Source organism: Gossypium hirsutum, chromosome D10 (genome assembly GCF_007990345.1).
Source record: "Gossypium hirsutum isolate 1008001.06 chromosome D10, Gossypium_hirsutum_v2.1, whole genome shotgun sequence".
Classification (NCBI taxonomy): Eukaryota; Viridiplantae; Streptophyta; class Magnoliopsida; order Malvales; family Malvaceae; genus Gossypium; species Gossypium hirsutum.
In genome coordinates, this window is record NC_053446.1 from 55,678,218 (window position 1) to 55,694,628 (window position 16,411).

Below are 16,411 nucleotides of genomic sequence, written 5' to 3' on the forward strand. Positions count from 1 at the left end.
TCTCTTGGCTTGCATATTGAAATACAAAATCTAGAAAAGTTTGTACTCCATTTCGATAACCGTCGCTTACCCTTGACAAATTCATCCAAGACCGGTCCATTTCTTATTTCTTGTAGCCTAATCTTGAGAATAAATTGCACGGGTTTAGGATTTAGGAATAAGTATAACTAAGCTACGTAAGTTATGTATTATGTAAGTTATTTATTATGAAAATTATGTAAGTTGTAGTATTAGTCAAATTATGCTATGTAAGTTATGTATGTCGTATAAGTTATGTAAGTTGTAAGTTATGTAAGTTATTTATTATGAAAATTAAGTAAGTTATGTAATTTACGAATAATTAAAAAATTGTAAGTTATGTAAGTTGTAAGTTATGTATAATATTAATTAACTAAGTTATGCAATTTATGTATAATATTAATTAATTAATTAAGTTATGTAATTTATGTATATTAACTAATTAAGTTTTGTAATTTATGACTAATTAAAAAATGTAAGTTATGTAAGTTATGTAAGTTGTAAGTTATGTATAATATTAATTAACTAAGTTATGTAATTTATGTATCATATTAATGTAAGTTATGTAACATATGTATAATATTAATTAACTAAGTTATGTAATTTATGTATCATATTAATGTAAGTTATGTAACTTATGTATATTAATTAATTAAGTTATGTAATTTATGTATAATTAAGTTATGTAATTTATGTATAATATTAATGTAAGTTATGTATAAGAACATAAAATTAAGTTATGTAATTTATGTATAATATTAATGTATGTTATGTAATTTATGAATAATTAAAAAAATGTAAGTTATGTAAGTTGTAAGCTGTAAGTTATGTAAGTTGTCAATTATGTATAATATTAATTAACTAAGTTATGTAATTAGAGATGGGTATTACTGCTCGAATTGGTGCCCATATGCATGTAGAGATTGACAGCAACATCATGTAGAGCAATAAATACCATGCAAATTATCACTGATAAGGTACTGTAGATTGAAAAATTAAAAAAAAAACTTAATTGTTTTAATATATAAACTCATTTAAAACCTAAAACAAAACCCATTGCTTTTAAATTTTTAATAAAACTTTTATTATGCTTTTAAATATTCTATAACTAAATAAAAATAAATCAATGTCAATATCTTATAAATTTATTACTTTTTTTTTTATTGTTGTTAAAACTTTCAAGAATATGTGTTCTCCTTTATATTATTATTGTTATTAAAACTTCTAAAATTTTGGTCGTCATTATTAACATTTTCAAGTTTGGTACTTTTTTTGCTATCATTACACAATAATGCCTCGTTTGGCTACTAGAGTAATAATATGAGGAAAAAACTTATTTATTATATATGTATTACAATGGTTAGACATAAAATAAAACAAAATAGTTAGTACAAATTTAAACTTGATGAGTAATAACTCTTGTAAAAAATGAGGCTTGTTCAAAATAAGCGAAAAATTCCCCTCTTTTGCTAAAAATAAATCATAAAAGTTGCTAAATATTACCAACTGAATTAGTTTATTGTTAACCCATATACTAAAAACATGAGTAAAAAATAATACTCCAATAAAAAATAACCTTTAAAACTTGTTCTTTGCAGTACATGAATGATAATCTTGCTATCCAAGAAAATGAATGTTTTGAAACACAAAAATAGACAAATTCTTCAAATTCATAGAAGTGTAGGCCAAACTTTTTGTCCTGCATAACCATTTGGAAATATCCAAAATTCCACATGTTTGATATCTTCATATACAACTAAATATAGTGACAAGATTCAAAGGCCCCAACTGCCTATGTCTAAACTCGTGAAATGCACATTTCACTCTCTCAAGGCACATGTTATATGCAGTGCAATTTTTTAATGAAATATTATTACAATCTAGCATCATACATGGATATAAACATTCAGGGCAATCATATAAGAAACTAAGAATGTATGATAACGAAAATAGATGTCTACAATGTAGACAGTTGCTTTCAAATGGAAACGTAAGTCAAGAAACTTACAGCAAATCTCAAAAGAAGACAAGATTTTCCAACACCAGAATCTCCAATAAGCAGAAGCTGGAACAGGTAGTCACTGCAAAATATTGCAACCAGATAATCTCAATATCTGTTCCAACGATGCATAAGAATAATAGCTACAACTTTAACATGTGAGTTATGTAATTTTATTTTCGCCAAAAGAGGCCTAATCCCCAAACCCAGTCTCTCATAAACCAAACCCAAAGTTTAACTTGTCAGCGTTAAAATGCCAATTAACCAAATTAAGTGCCCAAAGATTAACCTTAGAATGCCAAGCAATTATCGGTTGACAGCGAAGTTTACTGGTGCATCAAGAAAGCGCAATTCAAAATGAATTTCGATTTCAAACAAATTAGAGCAAGTCACCATCATTCGTAAATATATACATACATAATGAGCACATTTTTTAAGATAGATTTGCTTCTTCAATACACATAATCGATTTAGCAACATGTTAACAAAATATAACAAATTATTTGCAAAAGAATACCCCGACCATAATTTATTATGGCATCTTACAAAATTAGAAGCCTATGTCCCTCCTGAATGTTAACTGTTAATGTTAACTCTTCAACAATGAGAAGAACAAACTAGAAAGCAAACACAGGATCGGTACTTCTTCCCAAACCCTAGACACGAAAAATTTCCCAAATTCCCCGAATTCCCAAACAAACAGGCCAGAACTTGGTGATTGAATTTATTATTTAAACCCCAATTTACCAAATTACACTTAACCCAAACCCTAAATCAAGATACAGCATTTTAAAAGAAAAAAAGCTTACCTTTTTCCCAGAAATTCCGCAACTTTGATAGTATCCTGTCAAGATTGGCTCAGCTGTTGCTTCGTTTCACCCGATTTATGAGTTCTCCTCTCCCCTTTTTCCTTTGTTTTTTCTCTTTCGTTTCTATTGCTTCCGTTTTGTCTGAAGGCTGTTTGTTTCTGTGTTTATTGTGTTCTGCCTTATAGAGAAAATGATAAGTTAAAACACGATGAAAGAAACGGCGTCGTTTTGCCAAAATTTTAAGACACCATTCCGGCGTTTGTTAGGAAAACGCCACTATTTCTTGTATATTTGCGGCGTTTCCAAAAAACGCCACTAAAAATTGAATTTAGAATCTGAAACGGCGCCGTTTAATAAAGCTTTAATGCATATTTCAAACTATTTTTTAACTTATTAAACTTAATTCTATTTAAAATAATATTTAAATGACAAAAACATTAATATAATTGATAACAATTGGTACTTTAAATTGATTTTTTAAAACATTATTTAAAGAAATTAATCTAAACTAACCTAAAACCTTTATCCGACCCCTGAAACCTTAAACCCTAAATTCTAAACCACTGTCCCTTAGCCTGTAACTCGTAACCCCTAAACCCCTAACCCTTATATCCCAAACCTTAAATTCATAAATACCCCCTAATCCTTAAAATAGCACGGCCATCCAAAATAATCCCTAAATCTTTAATAATCATAAAATAGTTATAATTGATTAAACAATAATTAATAGTAAAAACTTTTAATTTGTAATATTACATTTATAATATTTATTTTTTTGTATAAAGTTTGAAATTTATAATATTTAATTTTATTGATAAATAAATAAATTTAAACTATATACTCATAATTTCAATATATTAAATTTATTATTATATATTTTAGAAATATATAAGAACATATTTGATATAAAAATTAATAAAACTAATTAATCTAATAACTTAAACTCTAACATAACCGTTGAAACCCTAAACCCCAAATTCATAACCCTTAACCCCTTACCCCTAAATCCCCTAACCCTTAAAGCATAACCCTTAAACCTTAAATCCCCTTAACCCCTAAACATCAAATTTTCAATTACACAAACAAACAGTGACGTTTTCACAAAATTGTAGACATATTTGCAGCGTTTTCTCGAAAAACGCCAGTAATAGAGTACATCATTCAACTGAAACGACGCCGTTCTGATAGAGTATCAAGAATATTAGCGGCGCTTACCTATAAAACGCCACAATAGAAACTGATTCCCTAACACGTAACGACGTCGTATATTGCAATATTTGTGGCGTTTTTTACTACAACGCCGGTAAAGGCTACCTTTTGCGGCGTTTTTCTATAGAAACGCCGCTAAATTTCTCTCTTTTTTTTGTGGATCTTACATTTAAATAATTAATTACCTATTTATTTAAAAAATACATAATTACCTACTTATTTATTTGTTTATTTATTTATACCAAGATTATTTTGGTCCTATATATACAAATTAAATAGTTAATAACTATATATATATCCATATATATCAAAAATATCAAATGGCCGTTAAATATTTCGGTTAAATGTTTTTAAATATACAACGTTACTATATATTATTAGTTAATTGTATCATTTAACAATCTTCAAATTATAAATTAACATGCATCCATAAAATGATCATCTAACTACCACGCACCTATTATATCTATTAATAATTATAATATAAACTATACTAAACTTCATTAATATATATTAATTAAATTTATTGATCATCTGGATTTATTTTACAAATATATATATATTTACCGTAAAAATTAATCAATCTAATATTAACCTCTTAAGAAACCCTATCATGACCCCGACCAAACCCAAAAAATTCCCTAAATTTATATTAATAATCACAAAATATAGTGAAAATCTATTAAACATGCAAGTTAATTATATATATATAGTAGTTTAAAATGTTGTGTACAAATTAGTTGAAATATGCTAGCAATATTATCTTTATGACAAAAATTTCCGTTTGGATCTAAATATAAGTTTTTTATCATTTTTGAACTTAAGTATCGATATTTTTGCATCTGGTATATTGCTACTAATTAACCTTATATATAGCCATGCATATATATATATCAAAAAAATCAAATGGTTATTAGGGCCGGTTAATTAATGTTTTTAAATATACAAGATAATTATCATTTAACAAGTCTCAAATTATAAATTATCAATCGACATGCATAAAGTGATCATGATCTACCTATTATAATATTCAATATTTTTGAAATTTATTCTGGAATATCTATTTTACATATAAGAATGTATATATTCACCATAAAAAATAATAAGCAAATCTAATTAATTAAACCCTAATTAACATGCATGACCATTGAAATTAACCCTAAATCTCAAACCCTTAAACCTCTAACCCCTAAATTAACCTTAAATCCCAATTACCTTAAATCTATACCCCGTACTCCTTAAAATACCGTCCATAAAAAAAATTCCCTAAATGTTTAATATATATATTAATCATAAAATATAGTCAATAATTAATTGTTAAAATATATATATTTTGTATAAATTAGTCGAACAATATATACTACCAAAATTTATTAGTCTTATAAAAAGTTAATTCCATTTTTAATTTATTCTTTACATTAATACAACCATTTAAGTTTTATTATATTTTATTTTATTCATAATTTAATATATTTTCTCTCGTAAAGTAGTAATTTAAATCAACTGTTATAAATAGTTCGCTGTTATATATATACGACTTCTCTTTAATAAAAACTTTTTATATTAATCAATATTATTTGTTAATTATAATTTAAATGTAAATTGTCCCACTATATAATAAATAGAACAAAATATTAATTATTTCAACTTATAAGATTTTTGTTACTATTAGCGGCGCTTAGATACAAACGCCGCTGAAGACAAGAGAATTAGTGGCGCTCAGTTAAAAACGCCGCTAAAGATCCGAGTATTAGCGGCGCTTGTATAAAAACGCCGTTAAAGATCCGAGCATTAGCGGCGCATAGACAAAAACGCCGCTAAAGATCCGAGCATTAGCGGCGCGTAGACAAAAACGCCGCTAAAGATCCGAGCATTAGCGGCGCATACACGAAAACGCCGCTAAAGACTCGAGCATTAGCGGCCCCTAGACAAAAACGCCGCTAAAGATCCGAGCATTAGCGGTGCCTACACGAAAACGCTGCTAGAGACTCGAGCATTAGCTGCGCCTAGACAAAAACGCCGCTAAAGATCCAAGCATTAGCGGCGCTTACACAAAAACGCCGCTAAAGGTTTAAAAAATCGCAAAAATGACGCCGTTGGTCTTAGGTTTTTTGTGGCGCTTTATGTAAAACGCCGCTAATTCCTATTTTTAGCGGCGCTTCCGGATAATCGCCGCTAATGCTCGATTTTTTGTGGCGCTTTTGTTCCAAACGCCGCAAAAAGTGCCGCTAAAAGCCTATTCTGGTGTAGTGAATATATACTACTTAAGTTTTGCTTAAATAAGAGTCATCGGCTAATCACTTTTCTTAGAAAGTAAAGTTAAATATCAGTATAGGATAATAATTCCATAAGAATCATAGTCTAATTATGTTTCTTATAAAGTAAAGTTAAAAATCAACATATGATAATAATTCCATAAGAGTCTTGATCTAATTTGACTTAATTCGAAAAAAAATCAATCATCAAGTCTTCAATTTCAACTCAATCAATTTTTATTCTTCATACCTGTTTTATGATCTATATTTAGAGTTTATAACTGTCACTTTTAATAAAATCATGTCTAATATTTAAAATTTTAAGTTGAAGAACTTTTCATACATAAATTTAAATTAAATAATTTTTCTTTTTTAAAAGGAAAATTAAATAATCTTTATCATTCTATTAAAAAATTGGTTTTTTAAAAGCAAGCCTTAATTATTTGATTTTATTCCTACATAGGCTATTATTTCAAGTGAAATAGTGATATATGTTAAAGATTTATTAAGATATAAATTAAAGGTTAAGATTTTCAGACATGGAATGGGGTGATGCGCATAAGGGTTGAAGTGCTGGCTGCTGGTTTCAAGTTCAAACGACCAAATGAATCGCTATGAGAGGCTCATAGAATTTTGCTACAGATGTGGAAGATTGGACTGTATTGTATCTTCAGAGACGTCAAGACTCCCTTGGCTGGGCCGATGGAGGATCCAAAGGTGATGATCCCTCTTCCAATTTCACTATTAGAGGGATTGGTTTTCGATCTTCTTTTGATGCTTGGGATGCCTCTTTGTTATTTTGCCACCATGATGTTCTTTTCAGTGTTGTACTTCTGGATAGTTTGTATCTTGCAATGACAAAAGAAAAAGAGTTTTGAATCCGCACATAAACAGATTCATAATTACTTATACATCACATCACATTCAAAAGAGATGAACAAGAGACTTGAATCTGCACATAAACAGATTCATAATTATTTATACTTCACATTACATTCAAAGAGAAAAGACCCAACCTCGACTCTGGTGCCAACATATAAATTATAGCCATCGAACGAATAGCTTGTTGGCATTATTCATATAATTAATATATATATGAGGGATAGACTGAATGGTAGATATTAAAAAACTAAACAAGTTTTATGTAATTAGCACTATCATGACTGAAATTGTATTTCACAGCATCCATCCCTCCAGCACCACCAGGTAAAAAGATGTAGGCAGTTTCCTTATTGCAAGTTCTACTCCCCACCCAATTGGGGCAGTCCATAGTTTCGTTTATGTTGTTTCTGTTGTTTCCGTAACAGAAACGAATCTCCAGCAGCTGACTTTTACTGTTACATACAATTTGAGGCTTTTTATACTTATTGTCCCGCAGATTTTTCAGAATGTCGCCCACTTTGCTACGATGTTTAAATCCCATATCTGGTTGGAGGCCCAAAAACCAAACTTCTAATCACTAATCTCTTTTAATTTGAGGGTAAACTATTAAAATAATTATTTTTATTTGACTCAGATTATATTTTAGTCACTTATATTTGAAGTGGTCACTTATGTTATCGTGTTGTAACATTTTACTCAACAAAAATTTTAGGTTAAATTATTGGTCCCTTTTTTTTATTTGAACAATTTAAATTTTTTTCTTTTATGTTCTTTTAACTTTTTTTTTCATTCTCTTCTGCTTTCCCCTCTATTTTTCTCTTTTCTTCATTTCTTTTAATATAGTTTTTCTATATTTTCCATTTGCTAAAACTAATCCACAAGCTTATCTCACTCGAAAAAATTAAATTGTTCAAAACAATAAAAAATAGGGACTAGTTTTAACAAATGAAAAACAAAAAAAACTACGTTAAAAGAAATAGAGAAGGGAAAAAAATAGAGAGAGAAGCAGAATATAATGTAAACTAAAGAAAAAAAAAAGAAAAGTTATAAAAACATAAAAGAAAAAATTAAATTGGTCGAAAAAAAAATATGAGGATCGATTGTATAAATTAATCTAAAATTTTTGTTTGAAATGATTATTTAACATTTAACATGCCACGTCAGCTTACTGTTACACCGTTAATGGTAATTAACGACTCAGTGACTAAAATGTCACAACACAATTAAGTAAATAACTAAAACGTAATATTTTAAACATAAATAATTAAAAAGTAACTTAAAGTAAACAAAATTAATTATTTTGATAGTTTGAAATTGAAACATTGTGCATGGTAAGTAATTACCTGCTTCTAAATTCTTGAAATATGGTAGGGGAGTTAAGGCACGACTGAAATAGTCAGAAGGCTTGTCGGCGTAATCCGAACACATTCCATGTTTTCTCCATTCGTATTTCCAAAATTCCAAATTATCCTTTTCTTTTCTACTTTGCCTTAGAGATGCTCATGGGTCGGGTCGGGCCGAGTTCGGGGTGGGCCCATAAAAAAATTTTAGCCCGAGCCCGTCCCGAAATATGGGCCTAAAATTTTGCCCAGACCCGACCTGGAAAAAAATCATAAGCCCGACCCGGCCCGGCCCATTTTTTAATAAATACCAAAAATTTATTTTTAAAATTAAAAAAAATTAAAAAGTATTTTAAAAATATTTTAAAATTAAAAAAATTTAAAAATAAATATATTTATTATATCGGGCCGGGCCGGGCCCAGGCCAAAAAAGTGGTGCCCGAGGCCCGGCCCGTTTTCTAAACGGGCCTCGTTTTTTTACTCAATCCCATATTTAATGCTTATATTTTTATCCAAACTCTCCCATATTTCGGGCGGGCTCTACTTTGTCTTGCATAAAGATCTGGCCAATCCGTCATTAAGTCTTTTTTCAATGGGCTCTTCTCCAATATTTCCTACGAGTTTAATTATGAATTAAAAAAAAAAGAAAAGGGGGTCAAATACGAAAACATGAATGTTTATAAATTCATTTAAGTGAATGTTTAACCCAAAAAAAAATCAAATAATGTATAAAAGTATTTCAAAATTGGATTATAGTTAAATCTCATTATAGGTCAGGTTGATGTCAAATTTTAGGTCCAGACTTAGTCTAACTTGAAAATAAATTTAATATTTTGTCCAAATCCGATCCAGATAGAAAATGTTAAACTTGACTTCGACCCGGACGGCCCGTATTAATTTTTTTATATTATTTGTTTTATATAAAAATAAATTTTTAAAAATATAATACATAAAATACACTAAAAACATTAAAATAAATACTTCCAACAAATTGAAAATACTTTAAATAAAGTCTATATACTAAAATAACACTAAAATAATTGCAACTTAATAAGCAAATGTTTCCAAAATAGTAGCAAAATTAACAATAAAATAAAAGTTATATAATATCCAAACAATAACAAGATAATAGTATCAAAACAACAACAAAATAATAGCAAAACGATAGCAGAGAAAAGATTTTTAGGCAGATTCGGGTCAGGCCGAGCTCGAGTAAAAAATTAAAAAATCTTAATTGAGATCTGCTTTATTTAAAAATGGATTTTAATTTTTATCCAAGCCCATTTTTGAGCTTATATATTTGCTCAAATCCTCAGTTCTATATATAATACAACAAAAATATAAAATGCACGAATTGTCAATCTAAGCTCCAAGCGTTGGTTTATGAGTTTGAGTGAATTGCCTACTTGTGCATAATAGTAATATGCTATTATCGAGGGTGCAGGGACGAATCCAAAATTCTTTATAGGATAATCGAAATAAAATTATAAATTTGTAAGAGTTCAAAATATAATTTTATTATGTATTAATTGATTAGAGGAATTAATTTTTTTTCTTTATAGGAATACCAAAGTGAAATTTTATTATAAATTAATTATAAATTTTAAACATTTTGAAGGGACTGCATAACAATTTTTACTATTTTTGGGACCCCTACTTCCCCCTTAAATTCCTCCTCGAGTTGCAAAAAGTTTTATCTCTGTATCCGACACTCGTGTGTAAAAAATCAAGAAATCGAAAGCAAAATGGGTTGCTTACCACAACATCATCACAGTACGGAGGCACCGGCGTATCCTTATTATATTGTGGCCAATAACCATGGATGGTAAACCTCACTTCGGGTCTAATTTCACACTTCTTTCCTGGAGAAGGCTGCATGCAAGCGGATGGTGGCCATTGCAGACTGTATTTGTAAAAATCCAAGGGTTTCACATCCTCGTCTGAAACTACCAAGCTTACTCCAGCTAACACTACAACTACCACCAATATTTGCCTCTTTTGCATTTTCTCCTACTTTTGCTAATTACGATTTCTCAAGTTTTTTCTTCTTGTATTAGTTTCGTATTCATGCAAGGGTTTTTATAGGAAATTTGGAGTTTTTGTCTTGTAATGTAATCATGCTTCGGATTTGGCTTTGTTGACTGCTACTTTTCTTTTTCTTTTTCTTTTTTTAAATAACCGAATTAATTGAGGAGCTAGAGCCAAATATGCTTATTTTCTTCGCAACTTGAAAAAGACACCCAATTTTTTTTACCAAAAAAAAAATCTTACTACAATACTAATATTTAATATGTCAAAAAACTTCACTAAAATAATCTGATATTCAATTCAGCTTTCAACCGAAAATAGCATTCTAACTCTTAATTGAAAAAAAATCAATTAAGCCATCAAAAAATCAATTTCCTCCAGCTATATACAAGGAACTCAAACTAAGCATTAAGATATATATTGTTACAGCTCAAGCATTTAGCAAGCTATCAATCCTTTATGCAGTTATCAACCACACACCAAAATGATTTTAGAAAAAAGCAATATGTTTTTCTTAAATTCAGAATAAAAATCGGTAACTTAATTCAACTGCAGCTCATTCTCACAACCAAGCTTGAAAAAATGCCAACTTGAATAATGAAAAGCTGCAAAATAATCGTCTGAAATTGTCTCGATCCTGAATTCATCTATGAATCTTCGAGCAGCTAAGATGTGTGTGACTGACTCAGCTACAGATGAGTTCATAAGTGACACTTCCTGATCATAGTACTTAAATGACACATGCTGCTCGTAAGTTTCAAAGCTATTTCCGAACAGTGCAATTCGATTCAATGACTCGACTCCCCAATTTGCCTGTAAAAGATTGTTGTATAACTCTGCTTCACAATGTGGCATGAAGAAAAGTGTTGACTTCTTAGCTTCCCGCCTGCCTTGCTCATTTAAAGACAAAACGGAACAGCCAAGGTCTTCTAACACCTGAGATTCAGTTGTGGATAGAACAGGATCAAACACCTCAATATCCCCAATCCAGCTGAACTTTCTTTTCATCAAGAGTGCAAGGCTAAGTTGAAGTCGAGGAGTTTCATGAGACTCAATGCTGCCAATACCATATATCACCATTTGCAGTTGTGACTCAGATCCCAAAACCCTGTGAAAGTGATTCAAGACTTTCGGAATTTGCATCTGATCCAAGACAGCCAGGAAAAATTGAGAGTTTTCAATTTTCTTCATACATGCTTGTATCTTATGCATAAGTTTTGATTGTCTATCAGGGTCGATCTCAAGATCGGTTGGAACCCACGGCTGTTGTTCTTGTTGCTGTCCTTTTACAATTGTTATTTTTCGGGAATTCCTTCTATGTCTACCCTTACGGGGTAGAACAACTGTCCACTCTCCAGTTTGAGTTGGACTCTCAAGGGCGAGAACTTTTGTAGAAGCAGCCATTGGCAAAACAAAGATTTTCTTGTCTCTGACAATCCGCCTTTTTTCCCCAAATCAATAAGGTACAAGTACTGTTAAGATCTTGGGGAGTAGTGGGTAGCATATGACTCTACATCAACTTACGCAAAAGCCTCTTCTTCACAACGGGGAGATATGGTTGCACCTATTATCATTATTGCAAATATTGAATCTTAATCAGATGTAAATATAGAATTGCAGTGGAAGGAAAACAACACAAATACACAGGCAAGACACATTTAAGAATCATCGAAACGCCCCCAAAGGGCATGCAGGATCCATGCAGAATCATGGCCAGCTACATTTAAGAATAATGTAGGAAATTGATTAATGTCGAGCAAGGGAAAAACAAAATGGCAAATCATCCTGGGAACTAAGCAGGTACTCTGTTTCTCACACTATTACATGCATACATTTCAGTTTACAAGCTTTTTTTTAAGTTCAGCTGATGCAACACCAAAACCAGAATTAGTGGGAAAGAGCCCTTACACAATCATGCGACTTTTTCTCCTTATGATTAGAACGATGGAAGCAACAGGCTAATATCAGTGAAAGAATAAACCAAGACATCCTAAGAAAGAAAAGATATCTATCTCGCCTATATTATATTTGCCCGAAAATGGGAGGTCCTCTGGCTCGCTCTGCCCACATCAAGATTCTTGAGACCTCCAACATGAAATTTCAAGTTCCAAAAGAAGGGACAAATGTGCTCTTAGTATATGGACAAGTCCATCTTTTATTTTCTTTAGATTTTCAAAGCCTTCGTTATTTGGACTCAAAAGGGAGTGTCAAATATTGGTATGCTATCTTCATATATTTGGTGGATCATACCCCCATATCCGAATATGTCACACACAGAAAGTGTACTTTAGACCCGAGTAACATGGTTCAAAATATAGGCTAGAAATTACAGCTAGACAGTTTTCTAAAGAGCATCATCAATAAACAATTCCAACATAACTACCTCAAAACCGTCAGAAATATTGAGCTTAAAGGAATTGCCGTAACCCACTAATTATTACCAAGCATTTCCTTACTTAAGGCTGTGTTTCCTTGGTTGATAGTCTTGCTATTAGCATATCGATTCCTAAAAGAACAAATAATTAAAAATAAATAAAAACTGTACATGTAAATAAAAATTAGAACTTTTTTAAATAAAAATTAGAACTTTTTTAATCATTTTAAAACTTTATAGTTCCAATTTTGAATTATTAAAAAATATCATAATTTAACCAAACTACACCATTGTTCTTGCTTTCTTGGTTCCTAAATTTAAAAAAAAACGGTTTAAAAAACAATGAAAGGACTCTGAAAATAATGATAAGAACAGGAAAAGAATTGCATAAACTAAACCATACTATTTTGTTTCACCTGATGATTTTCCGAAAGAAAGGCAAACCCACCTGGCGGCGGAACCGCCCTAGAGGCCCACCGTGCTACGGAGGTCCTTCCTCTACGAGATTGCCCGGCGACTCAAAAGGCAGTTGTTCGAAGGGATAAAAGAGAGGAGAAAGGGGAGAGATCAGTTTGGGGAATTTGGGTTTAGAGGGTTTTGCCGTCTTTTGAAATTAGAATAACCAGCGTTAACCTTACAATTTTTTGCAATAATTTATTTAATTTAATAATTATTATTTTAAATTATTATTCAAGTAATTATTTTTGGAATAATATTACTAATATATTATATTTTAATTGTAAAAAATTAAATTTATTTTAAATGAACTTTAAAGAGACTTACAAAAAATATTTTAATTTTTTGAAAAACTGTAAACAAATTATGTATAAATTAAAATATTACTACTAATATTATTATATTTTTTAATTGTTAAAATTAAATTTATGATAGTTTATAAAAATTGCAAACAAATGTAAATACTTGTTTCTGTATATTATCTTTTACACATTGGACAAAAAATGCACGTACTAATTAAAAAATGTTAAACTCCATAATAAATTATATATTAAGCCATTAAAAAGGTTAATAATTAATTAAAAATATATATTTATATTTTATATTTTATATTTTAATATTGTATGTAGATAATTCAAAATTAAATAATAAATTTTGCAAAAGTATGAAATAAATTGACATAGACAAAATACAATGTGAAGGAATTAAAAATGACACTATGTTGAATGTGTAGATAAAACCATTTAAATAACATGATTAATATTAAAATTAAATAATTAAGTAATATATTTGTTTTTAAATTTTAATTACTAAGATGCCAATTGAGTTTTAGTTTTGTTGGCATTGACGTTATTGTCAGTGTCAGAATTAGTAGATTTGAGTGTAGAAACACATTCATCTTCCTATTCGAGTTGGGGAGAAATATGAATATTTTAGGTTTTGTAAAAAAATTAATTGCTAAAAAAATTGTTAAATAATTTAAGATCAAATCATTATAAGTCACAAACACGAAAAAATAATTTTTCTTTAAATTAAATCATGATAACATCTTAAATGAAATGTTAATTAATACATACCTTAAACACAACTTATAATAGATAAAAGAAATCATATATATATATAAAAGAATTTATGAGAGTATATATAAACACTTTTTTTTGAGTTCTAGATAAAATTTCAAAATATTATTTTAATTATTTAAGCGGTCTCAAATTAAGTTTTAAATATTATTTAGTGACATTAATAAAATAAAAATAATAAAATCATAAATAATTTAAAATTGTGCATTAAATATAATTAAAATGTAAAATACAACACAAATCACAAAATAATATAATTACCCGTAATTTTATATATTTAATAACATATTAAATACTTAAAAAAACAATACTTAAATACTTAAAAAATTAAAATTATTATATTGTTTCTATAACAGGTTTGTAAACCAATAAAAATATTGTTATAAATTTTAAAAAATAAATAAATCGAAATAATTAAGAATATCATAACCCATACAATCATAAAATTTATTCATATTATTATAAAATTTATTGAAAATATAAAATATTTTAATATATTTTAATTTACACGTACAATTAATCTTATGCATCGCACCAATTAAAAAACCCTAATTGTATATATAAAACAATAAATTTATAATATTTTAAACATATTAAAAATAAACAAAATATTTTTCTTTTTTTTTTTTTTCCTTCTTTTTCTCTCTCCTCCCTTCATTTCCTTTTTTTTTTATTCTCTCCCCTTCCTCACCCAAAGTCCCAACACAACTAGATATTCTCTTTTTCTATAAATAAGGTACTTGATTTGCAAACATTGAAATAGTGCTTGAAATTGTGGCTACAATTTCAACTATAAATTAAAAGTGTGTAAAAGTAAAGATGAATATCAAGATTATTTACGCAATTCAACTTCAATCTATATTTCCGGGGTCTTGCCCAGAACTCATAATTATTATGTCTTAACACTGGTCTAGAATTCACCAATTTAGCAACCTCACTATTGTACAAAGACTATATCATTCTTCCATTAAGCTTCCCCTTGAAACCTTAGTTTGCAATTCAATAGACTCCCTGATTGCTTACAAAAACAATCACATATACGTTCTAACTTTAACAAATTATGCTCTCTCAAGTTCTAAGTCTCTCAGTTACTTAAACTAAACAAAACTTAAGTTTAATACTACTTAAGTTTTGCTTACATAAGAGTCATCGGTTAATCACTTTCTTAGAAAGTAAAGTTAAATATCAGTATAGGATAATAATTCCATAAGATCATAGTCTAATTATTTTTCTTATAAGTAAAGTTAAAAATAACATATGAAATAATTCCATAAAGTCTTGACTAATCTACTTAATCGAAAGAAATCAATCATGAAGTCTTCAATTTCAACTCAATCAATTTTATTCTTCATACCTGTTTTATGATCTAATTAGAGTTTATAACTGTCACTTAATAAAATCGTGTCTAATATTTGAATTTTTAACTTTAATTTTAGTTGAAGAACTTTTCATACATAAATTTAAATTAAATAATCTTTCTTTTTAAAAGGAAAATTAAATAATCTTATCATTCTATTAAAAATTGTTTTTTTTTTAAAGCAAGCCTAATTATTGATTTATTCCTACATAGGCTATTATTTCAAGTGAATAGTGATATATGTTAAAGATATTAAGATATAACTAAAGTTATTTTCTGACAGGTGTGGGGTGATGCGCATAAGGTTGAAGTCTGCTGCGTTCAAGTAAACGACCAATGAATCGCTAGGAGGCTCATAGAATTTTGCACAGAGGGAAAATGGACTGAAGGTTCTCAAGACTCAAGACTCCTGGCTAGGCTGAGGAGATCAAGGTGATTCTTCTTCCAAGTTTCATAGTAGAGGACCTGACATTTTGTATCTTGCAATGACAAAAGGAAAAGAGTTTTGAATCCGCACATAAACAGATTTATAATTCTTATACATCACATCACATTCAAAAGAGACGAACAAGAGACTAAATTTGCACATAAATAGATTCATAATT

At 29.1% G+C, this 16,411-nt stretch overlaps 2 protein-coding genes across 6 annotated transcripts in view; both read right to left on the reverse strand.

Annotated features, from left to right (window-relative positions):
• The window catches only part of LOC107915125 (protein TIC 20-I, chloroplastic), a 46,915-nt gene that overhangs the window by 10,362 nt on the left and 20,142 nt on the right, over positions 1-16,411 (reverse strand). The window lies entirely within an intron of this gene.
• Positions 10,902-13,493, reverse strand: LOC121203205 (protein SENSITIVITY TO RED LIGHT REDUCED 1). Of its 4 annotated transcripts, none has more exons than XM_041103325.1 (3): positions 13,331-13,424; positions 12,982-13,046; positions 10,902-12,104 (listed from the first exon to the last, which is right to left on the reverse strand). In XM_041103325.1, exon 3 carries the CDS (start codon positions 11,942-11,944, stop codon positions 11,081-11,083), a length of 864 nt encoding a protein of 287 aa, XP_040959259.1. In that variant the 5' UTR covers positions 11,945-12,104; positions 12,982-13,046; positions 13,331-13,424; the 3' UTR covers positions 10,902-11,080. The 4 variants fall into 4 exon arrangements, with proteins under 4 accessions (XP_040959259.1, XP_040959257.1, XP_040959258.1 ...); XM_041103323.1 differs by having other exon boundaries at positions 12,924-13,046; XM_041103324.1 differs by lacking the exon at positions 12,982-13,046 and having other exon boundaries at positions 13,331-13,493.